At 39.6% G+C, this 25,255-nt stretch overlaps 2 protein-coding genes across 3 annotated transcripts in view; one reads left to right on the top strand and one right to left on the bottom strand.

Annotated features, from left to right (window-relative positions):
• Positions 1–16,251: 16,251 nt before the first annotated feature.
• LOC108051808 overlaps positions 16,252–25,255 on the bottom strand; it is a 47,971-nt gene continuing 38,967 nt past the window's right edge. The window contains 6 exon segments of the mRNA XM_017134028.2: positions 16,252–18,302; positions 18,305–18,472; positions 19,345–19,513; positions 19,966–20,093; positions 22,765–22,902; positions 24,234–24,444. Of these exon segments, the coding sequence (XP_016989517.2) occupies positions 18,154–18,302; positions 18,305–18,472; positions 19,345–19,513; positions 19,966–20,093; positions 22,765–22,902; positions 24,234–24,444 (963 nt within the window). The 3' untranslated portion in view covers positions 16,252–18,153.
• LOC108051809 (antigen 5 like allergen Cul n 1) lies at positions 20,504–22,005 on the top strand. Of its 2 annotated transcripts, XM_017134033.1 has the most exons (3): positions 20,504–20,947; positions 21,009–21,119; positions 21,182–22,005. In XM_017134033.1, exons 1-3 carry the CDS (start codon positions 20,822–20,824, stop codon positions 21,797–21,799), a joined length of 855 nt encoding a protein of 284 aa, XP_016989522.1. In that variant the 5' UTR covers positions 20,504–20,821; the 3' UTR covers positions 21,800–22,005. The 2 variants fall into 2 exon arrangements, with proteins under 2 accessions (XP_016989522.1, XP_016989523.1); XM_017134034.1 differs by having other exon boundaries at positions 20,504–21,119.

The raw sequence follows: 25,255 nt of genomic DNA, 5'->3' as shown, positions 1-25,255 counted from the left end.
GAAAATAAATGCTAGCGAAACAAAAAACGCCTCGCTGACCATTTTAATTTACTAAGTTTTGATGATGCACAAAAAGAGAATTGAGGGAAAAATAACCCAGCCAGCCATAAAGTGTAGATGTGGTTATTTGATGTATAAAATGTACACACACCAAAGGGGGCCAGAGTTGTGAGCAGTGAAAATGAAAAATAGCTTACCGTGTGTGGGATGAGGATTTGCCTTAGATAGTTATTGATATTTGTACGGTCGGTGTGGCCGGGCCAGCACCTGCAAGCAATCAATTCATAATGCTGTGGAGCAGAGCCCCAGAAATGGCTATCCAATGACCGAAGCAGGGTGAATTTATGGCCACTGGAGGAGAGATAGAGCCGCAGAGCAATGTCATTAACTGGAAGGCGAGAATGAAACGAAGAACTGGCGGGGATGCTGGATAAATGAGCTGTTGATGGCCAGCCATAAGGATGCTGTACGGATAAGCTGGTGAAATTGCTATAAAATTACTAACGAGTTGATTAGCTCACTAAAACGAAAAGGCTTCAGTGAAAATTGAAATGGCTTCGGACTTACAGATAATTTGAGGGAAGAAGAATCCTTATTTAAATGTTTGATTTAATAGGTTAAGTGCCAGCACAAGCTATTTACTGAAATGTCGCAATCAAAAATATAATTTATTTAGAAGCAATGAAATTTCACGAACCAAACGAAGCATATTTCAAGTTAGTTGAGTGAACCCCTCAGATCGTATTTAAATAATCCCTTTGTTACCAAATAAAAAAAGAAAATCAAGAATATATTTATATTATTATGATTACAAATCTTATATGCAACTAAAATATCTCAATTAAAACATACACTTCCAACAGCAAATCTGATAATTTCCCAAGCCTTGGGCTAGGAAAACTTTAACGTAAACCAGGTGGAAAAGCTCGGCTCGGCTTAACTTTTAATCAGTAGCTAAGTATAGATAGGGAGGAAATAAAATACTTTCAAAGTTTAATTGAAAGAGCAAGGGGGAATTTAATATATTTTTTCCAACTCTTCTGCAAATGATAAAATCGCTCGTTCCTTTCTTTTACTTATTATTGCCACCACTCTTTTTACTACGTTGGGCCCGCTTTTCTTTTTCCTTTGTCCGCTTTTCACTTTTAGACTGGCAATTATGAATTTTGTACCCTGCCTTCTGTTTGATTATTGCTCATTTTGCCTGGCCAAAGAACAATTCATTAATATCACTCAGCTATTGAGTGCATTTTTTCAATAAAAAAGCTAATAAAATGTAGTTTTAATTGCATTCAAAGCAAATAGCCTGAGGGGAAGGAAGTGAATTGTTGATGGCAATATTCGTGATGTTAGTTGTGGCAAAACTAAGGCTAAAAAACAAAGGGGCACAAAGAAAAATCAGTAGTGTGGCAAGGGGTATTCACACGTTTTGCCGTCGCAGCAACCTTAATAGGTGAAACAAAGGGCTCTAAACAAAAGGCTCTGCGGCAGGCCCAATTGGATAAGGACTCGCCCAGTCCACTCCCCGCTTTCAGATTTTATACTATTCGCTCCATTGTTGCACTTGTCTGACAAAGACAAAGGCCCCACAGAACCGGCTAATGTGTTGCACTTTCTTTAACGTCCTGCGGTCCTTTCCCCGCGGCGGCTGTTATTGTTGTTCCCATCCAGGACCCAGACAATGCCCCGTTCTATCTGCAATAAGGAAATGCTTGTGTTCTATATTTAGGCGGCGGTGCCACGCCCCATTATCTGGGCCCATCCTGCAGCTGCCCATTGTTTATGCCACGCGCGTTGATTCAATAAATTCCAGGGCACGTGGAAGTTGGTCCGTGTGTTTTCTGGGGTGAACATTTTATGCCATTGCACTAGGTCAACAAATGTATGTAGTAGAGATGGCAAAAATATAGAGTTTTAATAAAGCAACTCTTTAGAAACAGTAAAAAGCGTCCAAGGAATTGTAGTGTACTTTCGATATATTGCAAAATATATTCAATTTAATATATGTAGATTTAAGACACACACTTATTTCTTAATAGCTAAATTTCTTAATTTGTTTTACGATATAACCCGTATTTTTTTATTTGCACTGCAAATTAGTTTCCCTTTTAAAATTGAAATATAAACTTGCTCATTGGCATTTAACGCACGCATGATTAGCAAACCATTCCGCATATTACGCTCACACCATTATTTCCCACGATTATCCTTACAGTAGCAAATTGCAACTGCAGGAGCTTCTCCTTCGTCCTGGAGATCGAGAAAAACGAAGCAAAAAAGGAGCAAGCAGAAGACACAAAATGGGGTTAACTCGTGCACTTAACGGCAACTCGAGCGCCTCGAGGACGAGGACAACATTATAAATCCTTGGCAGGCATTTTGCAAGTGGCAGTCGCAACTTGTAACCAGTGGATAAACCCAGCCCCTGCCCCTTCCCTGTTTTAGCCATCCAACGTAAGAGCATTACCAAGAAATGTAAACGGTTGGGTTTTCTTTTTTGGCGATGTTTGTAAGACAGCTCACACACAACTCAATTTAGTCAGTTTTTAATGAGGAAACTCAGTATGCACTATTCCACTGCCATCCCCTTACTCTACTCAAGTAATCATCAGAATACGCTACTCTACTCAAGTAATCATCAGAATACGCTAGTCGACATTATACCCTGATGCACTCAAAAAAAGTTATTTATATCTTATGATCTTGGTCAACTGGCAATAAAAAAGTTAAGTGTGAAAGTAAAAGAACAAAAGAACGTCGTAAATTTAAGGAATTTAAAGGCTTTATGCTAAAACTGCATCATCTTTTGATAAGTTTTCTTCATTTAATCCTGTCATAACGAAATGTCAAAATAAGGACATAAATCATAAGGACATAAATCATCAATATGGATAACCATAATTATACGTAATTTGATAATTTAATGATTTAAAAAGTAAAATTCAGTCTCCAAAAATTTTGAGAATTAAATTACCAAACTGTTTTATAAAACTACTGACTTCTTTTATAAATAACCCCATAAAGATTAAAAAATAGTAAGGCTTTGTCTTAATACTTTCCATTTTATCGTCTACTCCAGTTAACAATTTTCCTTGCAGCTTAAAATTTTTCTGAGTGTAAGAGCCAGCCCATTTGCATTGGGTAAGCGGTTATGAGTCTGACAGGAGTCGAGCTCCGATGCAGCGCTCCGGGTTCCTCAAAGGAATTCGCCTCGATGTCTGTCATGTCATTTATTACCGCTCCTCCTTTGCAGCACCGCCACCCCCTCCCCTCTACCCAGCCCCCTCCCATTTACCGCCTTCTTCCGGCCCCGCCCCTCTGGCATCCGTTTTGTTCAATCGTTAGACATTTCCGTTGCGCTGTCCCTTTTTAGTGCGACGCTCGACTCTCGTCCTTTGTGTACACGCCATCCTGCGCCTGTCCAGCCCGTGTCCTGTTTTCTGCCTTTTCCGTGCTTCACTGTACAGTGAGCACTGCGTTCCCACGGCGGCCCTTTGTTGTTGGTGTAATCGCATAAAGATGGCTCAATAACAACATGAGGGGGGGACTCCTTTGGGCTGCGCCAGCAATTTGTGGGTCAAATTGAATTTGTATTGAGCCCGGGCAGCGGCAAAATTGATTGAAACATTTGCGTGAATTTATGTCCTTGAAATGATTGGCCAGCCGCATCTTTGAGAGCCCGAAACCGGGGACTTCCCGAGTCCATGCCAATCTGCCGGACTTGTTTGGCCTGTGCATTATTTATGGGATTAGTGGCCTCAGACCATTCGGCCAATGGCCACGTGCCAGGACCCAAACTTGCTCCGGCCTCAAAACTGATTAGGTTCAATGAAGTCCTTTCCTTTGCTTCGTGTCTCTGCTGGGCCGTTTTCTCTGAGGCAGCGAAAAGCTGCCTCTTTTACTTTTTTTTTGGCCACCCGGCTTCATCTATTTTTCATGCACATTGCCCAGGATAAAAATAAAACAAATTTTCACTTTAATATGGGCCAGAGTTGACCTTGGCTTGAGTTGAAAACTTGCGCACACTCATGCCAACTGCTGGTGTCTGTCGGCCTGTCGGGCAACAAGTTGTCTCGTGTATGTGGCTGGAAATCTGGCTAACAGACTGCAAAACAGCCAGCAGCATGAGTGTGCAAGCACCACACTAGACAACAAAAAAACGACTTAAAAATTTATTGGTTGACGCTTTTTTATAATGTTGTAGGAGTATTAAACTCGACAGATATTGAGTAGTATATATTTACTTTCAAAAAAATATCTAAGGTAAAAGAAAAACATTTTTTTAGCTTTAATGATTGATACATAACTCTGCATCGTTAAAATAATTTTTTACATTATTTTTTATTTTTATTAGGGCTTTCCAGTTAAATTGTATATTTTGTAGATGATAATAAAAAGTTTTAATATAACAAAAAAGAAATCATGGAAAAGACCTTTTATATAGATACATAACAAGTACAAGAAGACTTTTTTTTTTAATATCATTATATATAATCATATGCCCAAACTCATTGTACCCAATAAATTATGTTATTTTCTTGCACAGTGTAACGAAGCCAATGTTATGCTTCAACGTACACATATATATTTTTTAATTTAAAAAATGACGTTTCGTTTTTCTACACCCCCATGCTCGGCCAGACGAACCAACGGAGGCGGATTTGGTGAGGGCCTGGCAAATAGTTTAATTCCTTTAAGTGCCCAACGTGGCGTATGCGTAATGGGTGCAACGCTGAAAAGTAGGCTGCAGAATTTCAATTACAAAATGTCAGACAAGCCGCAGATAGAGCGGGCTTATCAAGATGTTTGTGTATGTATCTGAATGTGTTAGGGGTGCGTTGTTGTGAGTGTGTGTTATCATTGGCATTGTAAAACAAGTCACTTAACACACAAACAGTACGGCACACACACACACATGGAAAAGAAGTTAAATTTGCTGCTTTTGTTGGCAGTTGTAAAACAATGGCCTGGAATTGTGTCTTTTGTGTGTGTGTGTCTGCGTTGTATCTTGTATCTTTTTGTTAGCTCAAGTCAATTGTTCTGCATGTGTCGCACTTTCTGGGTATCTGTGTGTGCGTCTTTATTTACGTGTTATCTGGGCCCATTTTGGCCCCAAGGCACGCCCTCTGTTCGTTGTGTTGCCACATTCCATCGGTGTGGCTGCTTCTGGCACTTGTCTGCCTATTGCGCACTGATTGTTTGCATAAATTGGCATAATTAAACAACGCTGCAAATTTATCTTTACTTGAATACCACCAGGTTTTGAGAAAGTTTCTACTAATCGAAATGATAAGCCCCAAAAACGCACAATTTCTTGATCTGATTTCAAGTAAAATTCCATGAGACTTAAGGATTATAGTTAAGTAGTTATATGACAAAATTTATTAGGCTATTAAAGCGGTTAATATAAATTTAGGTGAAATGGTTTATGGGAAAATATAAGCAATTGCCTTACTTTACTTTTTGAGGTTTTACGCTTCATATAAATCCTAGTAAAATGGTAATAAATTTGATTTTAGATTTTGAATTTCGGTTTTCACTACATTTTAAAAGCATGTGCTAGCTATAGCTTTTTTTTGCAGTTTTGCAGCTTAGTAGCAAGAGATTTTGCTGGCCAATCTAAGATTTGTTTTCAGGATAATACAAAATTTGCAGAACTTAAATACTACTATTCCAAATACAAAGCTTTAAAACGGTAAATAAAGTGAAAATTTTTAATTTTCAACTGTGATTCCCATTTTTGCCCTAGGCTCTTCCACCAGAAATGGCGAAAATTTCAGTTTTCTTTTCGCCACGACCTTTACGCGTGTCCAGTCGTGCACAAAAAGCGAAAAACAAGGATCTCCGCGGAAGAGGGGGTATTTTGTGAAGGGCCAGGCGAAGAAAAGCGTTATGTAATGGGCCACCGCGGCGTATACGCAATGGCGACGGCGTTGTCGCCTTGTTAGCTGGCCTTTTGCCATTCATTTCCATTTTTTTGTATGCACTGCTGGCTGCCATTATTTGGCTTTAATTGCTGAATGCACCCCCTGCCCTCAGCCACTACGTGCTTTAATTAAAATACAATACAATACTCGGCACAAGAGGAACATTTCAGAGACAGAAATGCTGAAGTGATAAGTTGCCGGCTTAAATTTCATAACTTGCGTATGGGCTTTGTTTTTGCCATAATTAAGCAAATTAACTGTAAATAAAAATTCAGTTATTGCGTGAGCCAATCAAAAAGCAACTTGTTAAGTGCCACACCAAAAACATTGGGCCATAATTCCCATGCCACATCGAAAGAGCTTATTTATGCGCACATGAACTGCTCGAACCGAGTCTTTGGCATTCGTAATTGGCTCACCTTTAATTTGATGAAAGCAGGTGGGTGCAAAGGAGATGGAGGCAAGCGGGCAAAGTGTAATAAATAAATTAACATAAAACAAACAAAAATTAATGAATGAATAAATGATTGCGAAGGAGGAGCCGCTCGAGGCAAGGCCATTGCCAGAAGCGTAAAAATATAACTCAGATTTCTGTATAAATGGCAACTGTCGATCAACGTCAATTAGTTGCCAAATGGCTAAGGCAATTTCCAATCAATTTTTTGATAATTTCTTTGTTTTCCCTTCTGCCCATAATGAGGGCTGGCAAATCCTGTTCTGGCCAAATGTAAATTGCCAGCAAATCAATCAGCCAGCAGCAACAGCTGCTCATGATTTATTCAGGGGGACGGAGCAGTTGAAAATTTTAATAATATACAAAGTCTGTTGTCAGTCTGTTCAATTGATTTTCTCCGAATTCACATTTAATGTTCTTTCATTTCCTTTACTTATTTATGCGACACGATGACAAGAAACTGAACAATTTTGGAGTGAAAAAGCAGGTGTATCTCTTAGAAAATAAATAAATGTGGGAGATATTTTCAAAGGAATCGAAGGTACATCTAAATGTGTATAGCAGGTATTTTGAAATAGCTTCTACCACCACTGAAACCTTTTCTATTATTAAAGTCAACAGAAACGCTCACTTTTATTTGGGGAATGCTCTGATTTTATAGAGGAAACACAGTAAAACTTTTCCCCCACCAAAAGATTGCTGCCATTGGGTTGTAAATTTTAATTAAACACAGTTCATGTCAAATTCGAACAAGAGTATCTGCATTATTTATGGCTATTACCGCTCCAACTACTCTTGGAAAACGGAGAGTTTCCCGTGCGCAATACAATAAATAAGAGCCACGGCCCCAGCGGAAATAATTAACACGAAAGGCAAGGAAAATAACTTGGTTAGCAGTTTTGCTTCTCTGGCGATGATGTAGTTTTCCGATGATGCGAAAGATAATGACGAGGCCTTTGTCAGCAGTTTTTCCAGCAGTCGTAATGAATTAATTGATTTGCGGTTGCCGTGGCAAAGGTGAATGAAATATTTAAGTCAACATCTGATGGGGACTGATGGCATTTATGCTGAGCAGGCTGGGCAGGTGGAAAAGTGGCAACTGTCATTGGCATCTGTCGCAGCTCGATTTGCATTGCAATGGTAAATGGTGGCACGTATATTTAATGGCCCATACGGGCGCTCTTCAAGTGGCCCAAAGCTTTCATTAAGGGCCCTCACACTCTCAACTGTCCGGGTAATGTGCAATTAAAGTAATTTAATTTATTATTTGCCATTGATCAGCAAACTTCAACGGCATAAATCATTGGGCCAACGGCCTGTTTTTCTGCAGTTATGTTGCATTTTATATAAATGCTGACAGAACACATTAAGGCGAGTCCTTGCGGGAATATAGTGTATAGTGTGGAGTCGGGAACATTTAATCATTAAAATGGATTAAAGCTCCTTAATCCTTTCCGTTTTTTAGTTATTATTTCTCCCCTCGCAATTTGGGTTAAGAAATGTAAATGCAATTAAACATGCTCTCAGATTTTCGGGTGCAAAACCCTTTTGCACCAAGCGTATTCCCGCTTCGCATAATCCCCTTTCACTCATTAATCCGGTTGTCGCTATATCCGATTAATTACGCCCCCAACCCGAATGGCAGGTAAAATGAGTTATGCTGCAGCAACAACCTCAAATTATGTTTTGCGGAAATTTATGAGTGGGCCAATTCAGGCCGGGATCTGGATGCCTGGATATTATATACTGTATACCGAATACTGGCTGGGCCTTGTAATTACATTTTTTAATAAGCAGTTAGCATAACAAGGACATCAACTAATCGCCGCTTAACATCTTGGCTTACAAAGTTAAATAACATTTTGTTACCTTTTCCGTTTAATAACTTAATGCGGACACACATCCCGCCTTTCAGGTTGGTCTAAGCGAATTTAATAAGCTTAATGCGTCTGCCAGGACAAACAGGTAGCGCGAACTTAGATGAATTTCCCAAGATATGCTGGGCACACCCTCGAAAAGCACACACACAAACACACGCACACACACAAACACACGCACACACACATACGCACATGCGAGTGACTTGTGCGCCCAACAAATGCAATTAATTATAATTTTTAATTAGCTCGGCAGCAGCCACCCATCCAACAATAACAAAAGCTGAAGAAAACTGTAAGCTGCAAAATTCTATTTCATATTGCCGACGCATGACGCGCCTCGACACGCGATTAATAAAAGGGGCCAAGCGGCAAGTCAAGTGATGGGCGGTGGGCGTTGGGCGGTGGTACGAGGGGGCGTGGCCGGCATAAGCGACAGAAACAGCGACAGCAAGTGAAAGGTATTTAGTCACGCGGAAAGAAATGTTTACTTTTATTAGCCGGGCCACCGGATTAAGGTGGTTGGTGCGAAGAAAACGGGGGAAAAGCGGAGGAAAACTGAAAATTGGGAGAGTTTTCCTTCTGGGTGGACCTTTTTAGGTATTCAAAAACAAAGTGAAAACAATAAAAAGGAACAAGACTTTAATGACTATCAAAAGATTCAGTCATTTGCACTATTGCCTTTTCTAAGCAATTAAATTTACATTCATACGGATTTTCTGCCAATATTAGGCAATCTTTTGTCGGAATGCAGAAAAGTCAAAGGAAAATTAAATAGTTAAAGGATTTTCTTGCATTAAAATTGTATTAATTCATACACAGTTTTGCTTTAGCCAATTTATTATATGCAAATATTCGTTTGAACTAATTTGAACTGCCAAGTAATCTGTCGAGAACAACATTTGAATTATAGTGGATTATTTACATACATTGACTAAACATTTCAATTGATTTAATTTTCTGCCTACTGACAAATTAAAACATGAATAAAATTAAAATTTTATTAGTCTTTTATAAATTTAAAATAAAGGTTTTGGTTAGGTTATATGCAAAGGAAGTTATTTATGAATGAGTGTGCTTAAAGACTTTGTTTACAAGATAAGGAAATATGGCTTAAATCACATTAAATTTAAGTAAATTTTGGACTTTCCAAAATCTAACCTTTACAAATAAAATTAAGGTAATGGAAATTAGGGACTTACAATTATAATCTCATCCAAGTCCACCCTATTTATCCGTTCATGCCTTGGCAAGCTGAATGTGGATTAGGAACGCCCCCATTTTTTGGCCACTCAATGCGTTGTTTACGTGCGAATGTGAAATACTCATTTCTATTTCGCTGTTGTTTATTATTGTGAAACGCCAGGAGAAAGGATGATGAAAGCAAAACATGGTCAGTGGGAGGGGGTGAAAGTAAGCCGAGACCCCTGCAATCCATCAGCCAGAATGGCTTTAATTCCCCCGCAGGGTTCGCTGTCTGCGAGTCTTGGGATCCGTTTAAGGCGTTTTGGGCGGCGGTCTTGGGTTCCTATTTCATACTGCGCCAAGGTCATCTGTCGCCATGCTCTGAGCAGCTGCTAAGGCGCAAATTAGATTTGGCTGAGCCAACCGTGCGCCGAGACAAAGCCGCCAAAGCCATGACAGATCAGGGCCAAAAGGGCCGGCATCTCGAGAACACGGCAACCAGATAATTTGAAACTTGGTAGTAATCAATATTACATATACTATATAATCAAATAAATGTCATTTGCGATATCATATTCTGCTTATGACAAAAATATAATCTGAATATATGTGCTTCTCAACCCTATTTAACTAAATAATATTTATATAATTGATATTCGCTTTACCATTGGTAAAAAACTGTAAAATTGTTTTTTAGTACCCATTTTTTTTTATCCAAATCGAGTGGGTAGGTAATTTTTTATGTGAAATTTTTTATATTTAAACAAATTATTATTGTTTGTAAACGAATCCATGAATCCCTGTGTAATAGATTTTAAAGTGCTAAAGTTTTATTTTTAAAGTTGTTCAAAATTATAACACTTTAATCATTTTTTACATAAACATTTTCTAAATTTAAATAAAAGCTTAAATAAAATCTTAAGGAAATAATATTTAAATAAGGAAGGCTCCAGAAAGTATTGAGCAACTTTGTTAATTTTTGTAAGCTTGCTTGTTTGCTGAATACCAATAAAAGAAAAACTTTAAATGTAATTTTAACACATTTTAAAATTTTTTGCACTGTAAAAGCAGCGTCACCCAGAAGCGAAGTCAAAATAAGAGACTCGAAGACTTTGTCTCGTTGTTTGTTGCTAATTAGGCAAAAATTACATTTTAAAAGGCTGTCGAGCGTAAAATGGAAAAAGTTCCCGACCAGAACTCGACTCCGCCCGTCCTGCATTTTGCTGCCTGCAGCTGGAAGGAGGTCATCTCCTGCGGAGAGTGGCACATATAACTTTTAGTGGCCCTAACGCTGCCTGAGTGGCGTTATAATGACTATGACACAAACGTGATGTTGCAGATGGTTGTCGGTTGTCGGGTGCCAGGACATCAGCACGGATCCTTGGACACCGGAGAGCGGGTTGGGGTGCTGGCACCCAGATTCAGGGTCAACTTCCTGGGTCACAAAGTTGCAGCTGGTGCTGAACATGCCAGCCAAACAAATTGCGGCCATTTCTTAGCCAGAATTTATGCTATGCATAAGTGAGAATGTGGCAACAATTTGTCTGCCCACCACACGCCCATACATCACACCTAACCATGCTAATTTAATTGAGTTGAGCGATAAATTCAATTCATAAAATCACACCGCCAACATCGTCATTAGCGGCGAATGCAAAGAGTGCAAATTTAAATAGCAACAAATTGAGTTTGGCCACCAAAGGCAGCCCGCTTAAAATACAATTTGATAAAAATATGTTCGGTTTTTTTTTGACACAATTAGCGGCCTGTGTTGGCTTGTTTCGGTTATTTAGTAAAGCCCAAAAAAATGGATATGTGTATATATGCGAAATTTATGCCCGAAACTCATTTTACTTTGTGCCCACTAAGCCAATAAAAATTCGCACAAAAACGGCATGACAGGCCGCCGAAAATGTCAGTGGCCCATCAAAAGGGATTGACAGCAAACTCTGGGGAGAAACGAAGGACAGGAGAAACGAAGGACATAAATACACATATATAAATAAGGCGGGATTGGGAATAACAAGAAGCCAGCTATTTGCGGCATATTTTACACGCTTCTCTACTTCGTTTACACGCACGAAATGGAGGACGAGCTGCCAGGACGAAGGACCTTGCTCCACTCTATCCGCTCGCCAGGGAAAACGAGGAAAATAGATAGATAGAGGCGGCCAAAGCATTTGATGTGCATGTATGAGTGTGCATATAAAGTGAAAACATTTACACATGTTTGATTTATGGGTCAAGTGTGTGATAAAACTACAAAAGCAGTCTGAATGGAGCGAAGGAGACGGCTTCTGAAATCAGAGTAAATCATGCAAAATCCAAACGAAAGATGAGAATATGCCGGCGTGCCGTACGACAGAATTATGCAGTCACAAGGATGTGCGAAATGTCGCAACTCGAGCGCTCAGCGACGCGCAAAAGTATGCTATAAAAGTGACAGAAGGAGTGAGGCCATCACCACCCAGGATCTCTTTCTCCAGGACTCTCCCCCCACCCCCTCCTCCGCGCGTGGCCATAAAAATTGTATTTCAGTTAAGTGCCCAGCAATTGGACACTGTCCGCTCGGAAAAGGTCCGGCTTAAATGGCATTAAATGCACACCAGGGCCGGGGATTTTTCATCCAGCCTGACAGCCCATAATTCGAACTACGGCGAAGGGATAATGACAAGATGGGCATGTCCAGGCCCGGTTAACTGAATTAAACTGATTGAGATTTAAAATAATATTTTTGATGTTCTTTACATATATTTTAGCCAGATCAAGGTTATATTTATGGGGCTAAGTAAGGTTTTATATTCCAGTACTTAAATAAATATTTAGAGGAAATAAACTTTCGATTCCAGGCTGATTTGAAATAATTTATTTGTTGATTGATTTTTCCTTTTTTAATAAGGGGCTACATCATGATATTTAATGAAAATTGAACAAAAATAACATTTATTAGCTTTTAATGCCAATCGATTCAAAATTTCATTACGAATTCGACGAGGTATGGCATTTCAACATTTGACCATTATTTTTCATTGTTTTGATCAAAAAACAGAAACTTAAGTTATATTCTTCGGAATTTCGGCAATAATAAAATTTTTTTTGTTGATTTTGGTCTACACTTAGCAAAAATAGGACGCAGAGCTGTAAGAACAACTGTTCTAAAGACCTTAACTAACAATTCAAGACTAATTTTGTTTTTCAGCTAAACAGTTTCTTTTTTACCGAAATTGAAATTTTGAATAAAGCTTAACTTCATTATTTGTTGCGAAAATAAAATTCATCAGCTGTGAATGCCCACTGATTGAAAATGTCATAACATATTCAACGAGGTATGACATTCTGACATAAAATAAAGCCAGTCTAATTCATCCAAGTCAGGAATTATTGCCCCTGATTTGGAAACTCCACCAATCCACCCGTATAATGGGGCACTCACACACAGACACGAACAGAGTGCAGATGGGTAATTGCATTTGATGCCAACTTAAATTGACCAAGAACGACAGTTGCCAGCAAATCGAGTTAACTTGTGGCAGAGCCCAGATCAGATGGCCATATGGATTAACGATTATGACAGCGTTCGTGTAACCGTGACTCTCCTTTAACTTGCAGTCACAGCTCCTAATGAAATTGCCAACAGCAAACGAGTTGCAGAAATATGCGAAGAGTAAACAATTTGCTTTCAAACAAAATGGGAAAAATAATTATTTATACAGCAATTTAGGACTGCAACTCTGGCAATGGCAATAGCAATAGCAACAGCTACAGCCAAAATAAACAAGGAAAGACGGGGGGACGGACGTCGGTCAGGCCTAATTTATGTGAACGAAATGCCAAAAATTCCATTTGAGACAAAAGCCAGAGAACCAAAGAAACAAAAATTGAAAATGACAAATTGCATTAGGAGGGCTTTTCCGGGCGGGGTTTTCAAGCGCTTTTGGGAGTGGGAGTGTTGACCGCAAAAATGACAGCCCAAAGTGGGCACAGAGTGAGCAACAAATTCAGACCAGCTCGGTTATCCATTTATGGAGACAACGGCAACAATGTCGCACATATTCAAAAAGCAATTCTCGGCTAAAACTGGCTCACACACACACACATTAGTATTGAAACCGAAAACCAAAACCACAAGAACACATAGAAAAATTTAAAAACGAAATTCCAGACAAACAAAAAGCAGAACAACAAAACAAACAGTTAGCGAGGGCGAACCCATTTAAACCGATTTCCTAATCAAAGCCGTATTACTTCCCCCGGCCCAAAAAACCGCACATCCATACGTATACGTAATAAAAGCCCACATACCCCTATTTTCCACTCCTCACGTAAAAATGCAAAATTTAATTATGAGCCAGCGTTTTATTTTTTTTCCGTTGTCGCTGTCGACAACGCTGCGTGAAATATAATTAATTTGCTATTTTTAAAGCAGGAAAATGAGAAATTTGGCTGAAACACTGGCGCCAAAATAATTTCCAAGGGAAACGGACCATAACCCCTTGTTTTCCCTGGCGAATAACCACAGAAATTTCATTACATGTGTAAACAATATAGCCAACAAATTTGTTTTTTTTTATTTTCTTCTTTGTTGTTTTTTTTAAGAGGAATATTTAAAGAATGTGGAAGTAATTAAACTTATTGATAACGCTCCATGTAAGCACTAATGAGGGGTTAATAAATTGTTTGCTTACCTAGAGGAAAATTTGGAAACTTGACCAGGGGAAGTCAGGCTCAAGCAGCTTAAATCGAAACAATTCAATGGGAAAACCTGCATACGAATGCATTTAACTCGCCACTTTGCTGCAATTTGAATTGGCCATTGGCATTCGCTTTGACAATGCCACAAACACGTTGAATGGTCGAGGGGATCAGTGAAATAATGTACAATATTCCAGTTGGCAGCTGGAGGACAATATTCGGCAGTTCTTGACAGGGCTTTGGTCCTGCCAGGACTCACAGTCATGTCAATAAATTATGTACTGGATTTTCGCAAAGACACAAACACCAGGCTGTGTGTGCAGTTGAGGCCTTAGACGTTTGATTTATGTTCAATATGCGAGTTTAAATTTGAACTTTTGATGCAGACGAAACAAATGTGTGGCTGAGCCAAATAAAATCAAATCATACTTTCGCATTAAAAATGTACGCGGCAATATTAAGGGTCTCCACAGGAGTCGGCACATAAAAGGCGAACGTGTCTCTGTTTGCCAACGCTTTTATTTTTTTTCGCCAGTCAAAGTGAAGTGAAATTCCTGGCCAAATTGCCAGACTTTTTTCAAAACGTTAATGTTGATCCTGCGGCACGGCACTGGGTACAGCGAGAGTGTAGTGTCCTTTTAGGCAGCCCAGGAATGCGACACAGGGAAAATTACGTTGACAAATGAAAATGTCACAATGATGATAATTTATTTTCCCTTTTGTCGATTGCCTTTCCTCGGACCCAACTGTGTGCCACATTCCCCGGGCATTCCGGCTTTCATCTGCACTCCGCTCGACATCTGTGGCCCGAGCAATGCGCAATTAAAGGTAATATCCGACAATTGCGTTGGCGCCTTTTTTTGGGGGCTTTCCCACAGAGAATGAGCATCAGGCGATGGTTTAATAAATATAAGGTGTATCTAAGTTTGGCACTAAGATGTGTACCATAAAAGAAAATGTTTTATAGATTGCTACGAACTGACACTGTATGAAAATATCTTTCATTTATGCAAGGACATATAAAGTCTAGAAAAGAATGGATTTAGTTCTTGGTAAACAAAGAATATTTACTTACCACCTTAAGTTTAAAAGCTCTACATTGTTTTATAATATTAAAAACAAATTGTATCCATAAAATGTATGTGTTTAATGGTGTGTCAAACATATATTTAAAAAAAAATTTATTTACATACTATTTTATTTAAATTTGTATGCCTCACATATACATATATAAAATTCTTCGATTCATTTTTCTTGTATTTTATGATGAACTGTATTCCCAATATTATTTTCGGATATTGTATTTTCCATTTATACTTTTCCCCGCAAAGAAATTTAAAGCTTCCTGTGCAGATCCACCGATTTATCGACTTGTGCAGTCCATCCATCTTGCATACGCGGATGTGGTCCCGAAACCGAAACCGAAACCAGAGTATCCCAATCATCGTCGTCATCATCTCGGGTAATACTGTCTTTCCGGTTAAAGGGGGGAGGGGTAACTTTCCGCTTCATGAGCCTTATGCGCCTTATTCGCTCCTTACGCTTTCCACTCAATGGATTCGAGGGGAAAAGCGGGGTGGGGAAGGAGTCCTGGGTTGACGCGTTGTGCGCTATTAAACTTTTTGGCATGATATTTCGGGCCAGGACACACAGGCAGATACATACTTACTTGTCATATAATAAACTTTTATGTTAACGGCTTTTGATGTCTTACCAAAGCGCAAACAGGGTCCTGCCACACATGGCCCACTAGGATTCGTGGGGACAGCTGCCAGCTAGGCACTTAATGCCCATTCTTCTTGCCTTCAGTTTTTCCTGCCTTTTGCATTGCGGCTTTATTAGGCTGAAAAATGGAAAATGCCACACCCCCCCCTCTAAAAACAGTGGAGAAAACTTGCAATCCCCCGTAGGGCCACCTCCGAAAATTCCATTGTCTGTGGTCTTGTGCGTGTGGCCCATTAAAATTCCCAGGCTAAATGCATGAATGGCAACGGGAAGTATTTGCATAAATCTTACCAGGATTCCAAACAGCATGTGGTGGACCCAATCCAAACTCCCCATCCAAGGCAAAAATCAAAGACAAGTCGGGCTTTTGTTATACATATTTATCATTGGATGGTAATAACTAAAAAAACTTTATTGAAATTTTTCATACCGATTTCCATATTTACGTGGCTACGTCGCTTAAAAATTAAAAACAATTTCATAATCTTTATAATGCGTTGCCATTTTGTTTGCAACAAAAGTCAACAGAGTTTGGTTTTTTTTTTGTTTTTTTGGTTTTGTTTCCGTTTTCTGCTTTTCGGCTTCTGTAATAATACTCGCTATTTTTCCCCTTATTATGCTTATAACATACATATATTATTTTATTTGCTTAATTGCAATTATATTCATGGTTTTTTCTGTCTCGCTTATGGCAACATTAATTTACCCATTAAACATTCATTTACATGTCGCGACTAATTTTGCATGCGTTGGGTTTACATTTTTAATATCGATACATTCGTGTACGTATATAAATCCATATATTTATATGTATATATATATGACCGATTCGCGATGTCAGTGTGCATTTTTATGTGTGTTTTAATATGTAATGTATGACTACCACACAAATACTTGAGTACAGTTTATAGTTTATTCATATGGTATATATGCAGGTTTATTTACAATTTTGATCAGTTAAACCCAGCTCCTCACAGGCAATGGGTTCCCAATGTCCCGGGCATGGGCCATACATTTTTAAAAGTGCCACAGGACGAAGGAGTCTCGGGTCGATTTACCGGACAAAGTTCGCCAAGACAAACCCAACCTGAACACATTCGACTTCGACTTCGACCGCCTTGGCAAATGGAAATGCAAATATTTTGTTGACAAGAGTGAAAAGTGACTTGCCAGTTCTGTCTTCCCTTTTTCCTCCTATTTTTTCCGGAGGGGCAGGGCGTAAAAATGCAACCGGACATGCTGAAATGGGAGCTCTAAATTTCATTGGGCTCGAGCAGAGCTGGAGCAATGAACCCATTGCGAGGAGCATGTAAATGGGAACAGGAACTGCCCACATGACTTGGAGAAATTCTTCTAAATAAATTGTTAGCCCGGAAAGTCGCACTTCGAACTGAGTCGTGTTTTTGGCAGGAATTTCTCATGCATTCTCCGAGTTACCATAGATTATTGAGGCGAAGTGGACATGTAAATTTGTTCAAAAATTAGTTTAGGAACCTTCGAAGAAGTTCGTGTCGAAACAGTTAGCTACTTTGTATGTCTATATATTTACAATGCTTAAACTCTAGGCTATACAGGGTAACCCAAGCACAACACACACAAATCAAGAACGAATCCCTTTAATATGTACAACGATCTGAGTAAACATTCGCTACGTATATTCTTAAGTTTCTAGTCAGGGGTCTTTTGGGAATCAGTAGATATTCAAAAACAGAAGTTAAGGTGGCTGAGTACTATATACAAATTAAATTCTTTACTTACATTTCTAGAAACAAACTAGTTTATACCTTAGGTTTTTAAATCGAATTACATTTTTTTTTGGAAAACATCCTCAATACTTTTTTCCATATTTTCGATTTTATTTACTTTAATATTTCTTTAAACACCTAGCCATGGCTCTATAAGCAAACCACTTTAATATAGTTCTCTAATTTGATGATTCGTTCGAAATGCTTTCCATTTAGCTAAGTTCGCTAGTGTGCTGGCAATTTACGTGAGAAGTTTATGTACATGGCTCTGATTTCCGCCTAACTAACTAATCCCCAGCCCACTTAATTAGAAACACACTTACTTACAACTTGCGAAGGAGGAGCAGCGCCATCAGCACGGCGTCTTCCATCATTAGCATAATTAGTTGCTTTTTTTTTGTTGGTTTTTAGAAAGGTATTACATGCAGCTCAGGCGGAAGGACCTCAGATGCTGCTGCTGCTGCTCCCGTAAGTTCGCCTATAAATCATTTCTGCTGCATTTGGGGGCTGCATTGGCGGTGGAATTCCAACTGGGCGACATTAATTTATCACCGTGCAATGCGGCTGCCATTATTGACTCGCTCCTCGGACGTCGTCGAGATATCCTTGGGGTCAGCCTGTTGGCCTGGTCGCGGCTTCTCCTGTCTCTCACTCCTGATTCGAGTGGGTCCTCCTGCTCCTGCTCCTGCTCCCACACCCCTCCCCCCTGCAGGAGGAGGGAGGAGCAGGCCTCCAACAATACAAGTGCCGCCACCATTGTGCTAATTACCCTGACCGCCTGCGTGGCCTCTCCAAAGTGACAGGACCAACAGGCCAGGGCGACGGCCGCCGGTGCCGCGTTCGTTTGCATCGCCTCGGGTCGCTCGCCTGTCCGGGAAATGGAAACGGGAAATGGTGAATGGAAAATGGAAAATGGCAAATGGTTAGGGTGCTGTCGTGTCGTGGGGAGATGGCACAAGATTTGCGCTGAATGAGTAACAATTTGTAGTTTGTCTGCGTCACAAAAAGGTTCTACTTTCAGAAATGAAGTGGCCCCAAAAAGGCAGCTTACGGAGATTTGTTATGCCGACAAGGACAAAATATGTTTTAAAAAATTGCATACATTTTTTAACTCAAAAGGCCTGAACCCTCGTTAGTTATTTAGTTTTGTCAAGATAGAATACTAATTTAAAATCATCTGAGCCATATAATTTTTAAATTTTACTACTATTAATGTTTAAAGTAAAAAAGTTTTACTTTCCACCAAAAGATAAAAAACTAATGCTTAAAGTTTATATTGTTAACATGATAACCTTTAAAAGTGACGATCGGGAGCTTACTTAAAATAAAAACAAAACAATAAATATGTTAAAAATTTATTTATCAAATTTATTTTAGCCGAAAATCTTCAATTAGCTCGAAAACTTTGAAGTTGTAATTCCTTTAATGTATATTATATGCCTTTTCTAGGCCAACGATTTCCAAAAAATTGTAAACTAGAACAATTTGCTTTCTATGAACCTCTTCAAATTCACATTTTTTTGAGTGTACTTCTGTTGTGGCCACCAGTTCATAAATTGCGCAAAAGTTTGCCCAACAAAGAGAGAACGAGATGCAAGTTTAATGCATACAAATCGAGGTCAAGCAGATGCATGAATGTATAATCCACATTATCAAACTCGAGCATCCAATTAAGGCCTTAAAGAGAGAGCCTGACAGCGCACGTAAAAAAAGTCGGTTGAAAAAGGACACAAACTCACCCTGAAGGACATGGACGCGTATGCTGGCTATCTCCGTGTTCGAAGGATAACACGAGTATTTGCCGGAGTGCAGGAGATCCGCATCGTAAATGAGCAAAATGGATTTGGTCTCCTCCGACTTGATGGTCTTGAATTTCAGCCGACCGCCCGAAGTCTCCTCGCTGAGAACCTGGAGGGAAAAAAGCAATGGAGGTTGTCATATTAAAAGCGATTTTCCCTCGTTGCAAACAGCCAGGATGGTGAGTGCTAAGCTAAATGCAAAAGCATGTTTTCTCATAATCATAAAAGCCAAAATTAAATACGTTGCGTATACGACGCGTAAACAAACGCGAACAAACTCACACTCCCACACACTCAATTTCACTGGAAAGGCGCCAGTCGAGAGCTCATAAAAGTTAAAAACGTTTATCCCGCAGCAATTGGCTGGGCGTGGCACCGCCTCCTCAACCTTCCCCTCCCCCCTCGTCCACACACTTTGGCGTTTTTTACTGCGCACAAACTCAATTATTGCAAGATAATTTGGCACCGAAAAGGAAAACCTTAAATTGGGTTTTCCCCCCTAACACCCCTCGGTTTTGGCTTACTTTTCCCCTGTAAATTGATTTTAAGAGATATATTTACCTTATCCTGATGATACCAGAAGATATGGGTCGGCGGCTCCGGGCTGAACTTGATGATGCAAGTGAGATTTATGGTGCTGCCCTTGTCCACATACAGATCAGGTCCTCCCAAAATGGTGGCCGTGGGCACTGCGAATGGAAAGAGAGAGAGGGAGGGAAATATTACGGCAACCATTATGCAATGCACTCCGCATTCCCTTTATAAATCACAAAAATTCCCGAGCTCTCTGCTAATCACTGCGTTACGTCGCCTAATCAGGAAACCGTTCACAGCTCTCGTCTCTGACGAGTTGTGAAATTCCAAAATGGTTTGTTTTCCCAATTTCCAGCACATCGCCTGCAACCAGTGACATGTCACCCCACATCCCCCATCCCGCCCCCGGTCCCACCTTCCTGACCAGGCCAATCCGGTCCAACTCGGCTTTTGTTGCCAATTTCCATAGCTCGTAGTCGGAGCTGCCGTGCCAGTCAAAGTCAGCACGTTAAATAATCGATTACCGCCCATCAGGTGACCAGAGAACGGAAAGTTTGGAAAGGACAAAGCTGCACAAAGTTGAATGTGATTTTAAGATGGACTACAGCTTAATTTTGTGCTGCATTGAAAGTGAATCTACAATTTACAATTTAATTTTCTCATTGGGTGCTCACAAAGTTCTTGGGGTTTTTGTTGTTAGTTATTAAGCTTTAACATTGCAAGTAAAGGATATAAAATTATAATTGCCTACAAATTGATTCTAATATTAAAAGTATTTTAAAAATGCTTTTTGACAAAAGAACTATTAAGGAAATGTTAATACTATTTCTTTAAAACTTCATTAGTCAACACCAAAAAAAAGTTGCTTGCCACACTGAATTGTATGTCAAAATTAAATAATTTAGTTAGCAGTTTATATTATGTTACTTGTTATGTGTTGAAAAATTATAATAATATTTTTGTTCAATTTGTTTACCATTTGGCAATTTTGCAGTCCCGTTTTTTTTACGTAACTTCCATTGCACTTAAAAGTTTCTTCGTAGTTTTTAACTGAAATGCAACGATTGCAGTTGAGTTGTTTTCTGAGCCCTCTTTTGTTCCTCAGAACTATTTTGGCCATAGACTTTTGTGATGTGAAGTCCTGCCATGGCAAACGGCATATTGGATGTAATAACAACATGGTAAGGAAGTACTCTATGGTCTATACTCTATACTCTATTTGTTCAAAACCCATTTTCCTAAGATGTTCGAGGACAGCTGCCTGCGTTTCCATGATCTGGTTAATATGCAACTATTTAAGCAGTATCTGCTGGGTCTCCACAATGAATATCGCCAGGACGTGGCTAGCAGCTTGTTTGTTGACCTCCCACCTGCCCTAAAAATGCCGGAATTGGTGTGGGACGACTACCTGTCGGTGGTGGCTGAATATCACCTGAAACGCTGCGAAATGGAACTTCCCGATGACACCTGCCTGGCCACCGATGACTTTGCCGATCCCCATTTCAACTACGCCGAGGACTTCTATCCAAGGCCACTGGTTCGCCAATCAAACGTTAGGCAGATGACAATCCTATCGGAACAGTGGATGGATGAGCTCTTCGAAATGGACGACATTGGCTCGGAAAACGTGGAAAGCGAGATTGGAAATATTATAAACGACCAGAGCGCATATATGGGATGTGCCGCTGGCCGGGACTACGATCTGTGGAACATACACTTTATCCTCATCTGCTACTACAGCTCGGGACCTCCCAAAAAAGGAAACCTCTACGAAGAAGGCAATTTCAATGCCAGCCTTTGTCCCCACGGAAAAAGTGATGGATACCCCAACCTTTGCAAAACACTGACCCTGAATGACTAAGTCGCAGCATCTCCGGAAAAATAAATATTGCAAAGGCTTTGGGTATAATTAAATGTGCGAGCCACTTGGGCCATAAGTGGGAAAGGGGCAGTGATGAACTTTTGGATTCCCCTATAGCTTGATTTTAATTTTCTGGTAACTAAAAGTGCCCAAATTTGAGTAATAAATGTCGGTATTTCAATAAATTATAGAAGCCTGATCGTGAACCCATATAATACATTTATTTATAACGAAGACATTAAGAATGAAGTTTTTTAAATATATAAATTAAAGATTTTTTTTAAATAAAATTATAAAAAAATTTTGGAGGGAACATTCCTTTGTTTGGAAACATTTGCAAAGGGAACCTTTAAAAATATTTATTTTGCAGACCTTACAGAGTTTAGAAAATGCCAAATAATGAACCAATAATATTTTATAGAATAACATTTAACTAAAAATATTCTGTATTACAAAAAAATGTTAATTTGAAACAAACGAAAACAACAAAACTTTTCCATTTTATTGCAATTGCAAACATTGCTTTTGCCAATCTAGCAATTTAGTTTGGCTCTCAAATTGCGGCAACACTAGAGAAAAGAGACCGGAAAATTGCGAAAAGGTAGAAAATAATAGGTGGAGTAACAGTAACCGTAACAAGCTGGCAAAGTTAGTGGGTAAAAGGTAAAAGCTTGTTGGAAAGCAATTTGTTCGTCATGAGCCAGAAAAGTGCTCAGCCCGGGGCGCCCAGCACTTGACTCCGCAAACACCCGACTCCGCACCGCAACCGCAGCTGGCACGAAAAACGTTGTAAAATATTAAAAAATAATATGCATGCATGGCAGCCCTCGAGCCGAGCTCTCATCTCCGTCTGCCACCTTAGTTTTTCCTCTATTTTTGCAGCAGACTTGTCACTCAGCCAAAAAAGGCGGTCTGTCTGTCTACACTCTGAACCCATTTACCAACTCTACGACAGTTTGACTAACCCGCAACTGTCTGAATGGGTCCGAACATGCCGGCGAACTCATCATTGCCGGACTGATACACCCGATTCTCGGCTATATAGAAGGCGTCGTCGCTATAATACTGCTGCATCATATCGCTGGTCTCGGCGTCAATCAGATCTGCCCATCGAATCGTCGGCGTGGGGTAACCAAAAATAAAAACAAAGGGAAAGGAAAACAAATAATATATGAAACCAAAAATATATAAATAGAAATAGAAAATCGTTTAAATAATTATAATGGGCAAACCGCTAAACTAGCCAACTAAAGTACTCTGGCGGGCCTAAAAACAAAAATAGAATTTCACCGTCCATTTTAATTAAGGGGGTGAAGTCCACATGCTGAATAATGCATACGTAATTTGCTGGCTATTATTTTAAGAAAAAAACTTAAAGTTTTGTTCAATCCAATTGCGTTTCCAATCACGATTTCAAATTTGGTATTCTGGCTTTTTCCACTCCAGGCTCGCTTATCTGGTGAGGGGCTGTCTGTTGGTTTAGAAAAACCATAAAAATAATTCAACCAAAATATGGCCCCAGGATTAAAGTGGGAATGAATGTTTTGTCGGTAAAAATATATGGCTGCGAAATGTTTTTGTTTCGCAGTCAGCTTTCCTTTTTATCTACACCTTAATTCCTGTATAAATATGGTCTGTTGTCGATATCCGTTTATGTGTGCGTCATGGCTCACGTCAGTCCATCAATCTGCCCGAAAGAATTTGGGAAAATTCCTCTGTCATATTTACCGGCGAAGTCGCGACTCGCTTTTGTATCCTGCTGCGACGATTGCCAAGTGTGCATAATTTACACTCTTGAAAATTGCATGAATATGCAAAAACGATACAGAAAAATATGCGAAATTCCCCAAACAAACAGGTACCCCTGACAGAGGCTCTGAATTCTTTCGTATCTGCATGTGTATATTACGTTTAGCGAGCAGAACAGGAATATGTGTGGATTTTTAAATGCACTTTAAAAAATATTGCTTAATAGTGACTACATTTAATAAGAATCAAGTGACAAAATGTTGAATAGATATATTAAAAATAATATGAATAATTTGTATTTGTATGAAGTAAATCCTTAGCTCTTAAAGTCCCTTTAGTCCCTAAAATAAAAATATTAATTATCTGATAATTCTAAATGTGCAAAATTATATGACAGCTTTTAGATTCAAGTAATATGGCTAAAAGTGTAAATTGGGTTTTACATATCATCATTATTGCGATATATATAAATGACAAAATTAAAATGTTCAAAGCTCCTTTTTGATATTATCATTAAATGAAGGTATCATTTGTGTAACACTATGTTTATATTTTCAAATCAATATGTATTTGTAAGGTAAGAATATAATGCTTTCATTATTAAATATTACAGAAGCCATTTGATTTTCTTTTTGGTAAATATATTTTTATTGCCCAGATATTTTTTTCCGGTGTAGCTACTCACCCACGATGTTCAGGTTGACCGAATAGCTGCGCACGGGCTGCGTGGATATCTGGCATTCGTACACCCCGGCATCCCGCTGCTGGGCCCATTTGATCTGCAGGGTCCACTCGTCGATGTCCCGATGGTAGGAGGTCTGGAACCGCTGATCCGTCGTGTAGGTATAGGTGCCCACTGTGAGGATGTGCAGGTCGCGATGTCGTATCCAGGCGACCTGAGGAAAGGATGATGTTCATTAATTCTCGCTTCTGCGGACTTTAAAAAGGCCAGATTTAAATTTATTTGAGGGGTTTATTCGCCATCACAGAATAAGCAAAATTTATGCAGCTCACAGACTGAATTTTCATACAACTTGGAATTAGTGTGCGGAACGCATGACAGACCCGGAAAATGATACTCCCCATCCTGCGACATTCACTCGACATTGCCCACTACATTTGATACAAATTTTTGTCTGCCTCTATTTTTTCGTTTTATTATTTCGTTTCTAGTGGAGGCTCCTTGTTTATGCGGCTAACTGTCTAACCAATAACACACACAGACTGAAAGACCGAAAGACAGACAGAGAGGCAGCCAACTGTGTGGCATCCATCTGTGCAGTTCCACTTTCCTGCCTGCCCGCCTGTCTAATTCTGCAATAGCAGCAAGAAAAAGAGCCCAAAAAAAAAAACGAGGCAGCCCGAAAAAGTTGGAAAGTAAACTTTAGCCTGGGCTGGCCATAAATTTACTGTTGGCCAAAAACCGAGCGCGGCCAGTTAACTGGAGAATGTGAGTGTGTGTAGTTTACTGATTGCGGAAGCGGATTTGGCCTGGAGGAAATCTATGAGCCCCATGACCGTGGTGGCCAAATCGCTTAGCGTAATCAACGTTTTCGGGCCTGCCAGCACCTGCAAACTTTCCCAGAAAAATGGCAGCCGTGAATTTGGCAAATGCGTGCCAAATATATCCGCATTGTGTCTGCGGCAGAAACCATATATCCGCCCATACCGCCCCCTTTTGTTATGGCAACCAATTTAATTTTGATC

This window comes from Drosophila rhopaloa, unplaced genomic scaffold, assembly GCF_018152115.1.
Source record: "Drosophila rhopaloa isolate 14029-0021.01 unplaced genomic scaffold, ASM1815211v1 contig_163, whole genome shotgun sequence".
NCBI lineage: Eukaryota > Metazoa > Arthropoda > Insecta > Diptera > Drosophilidae > Drosophila > Drosophila rhopaloa.
The sequence above is the reverse complement of the archived record's forward strand: the minus strand, read 5'-3'. Positions and strand labels throughout refer to the sequence as shown.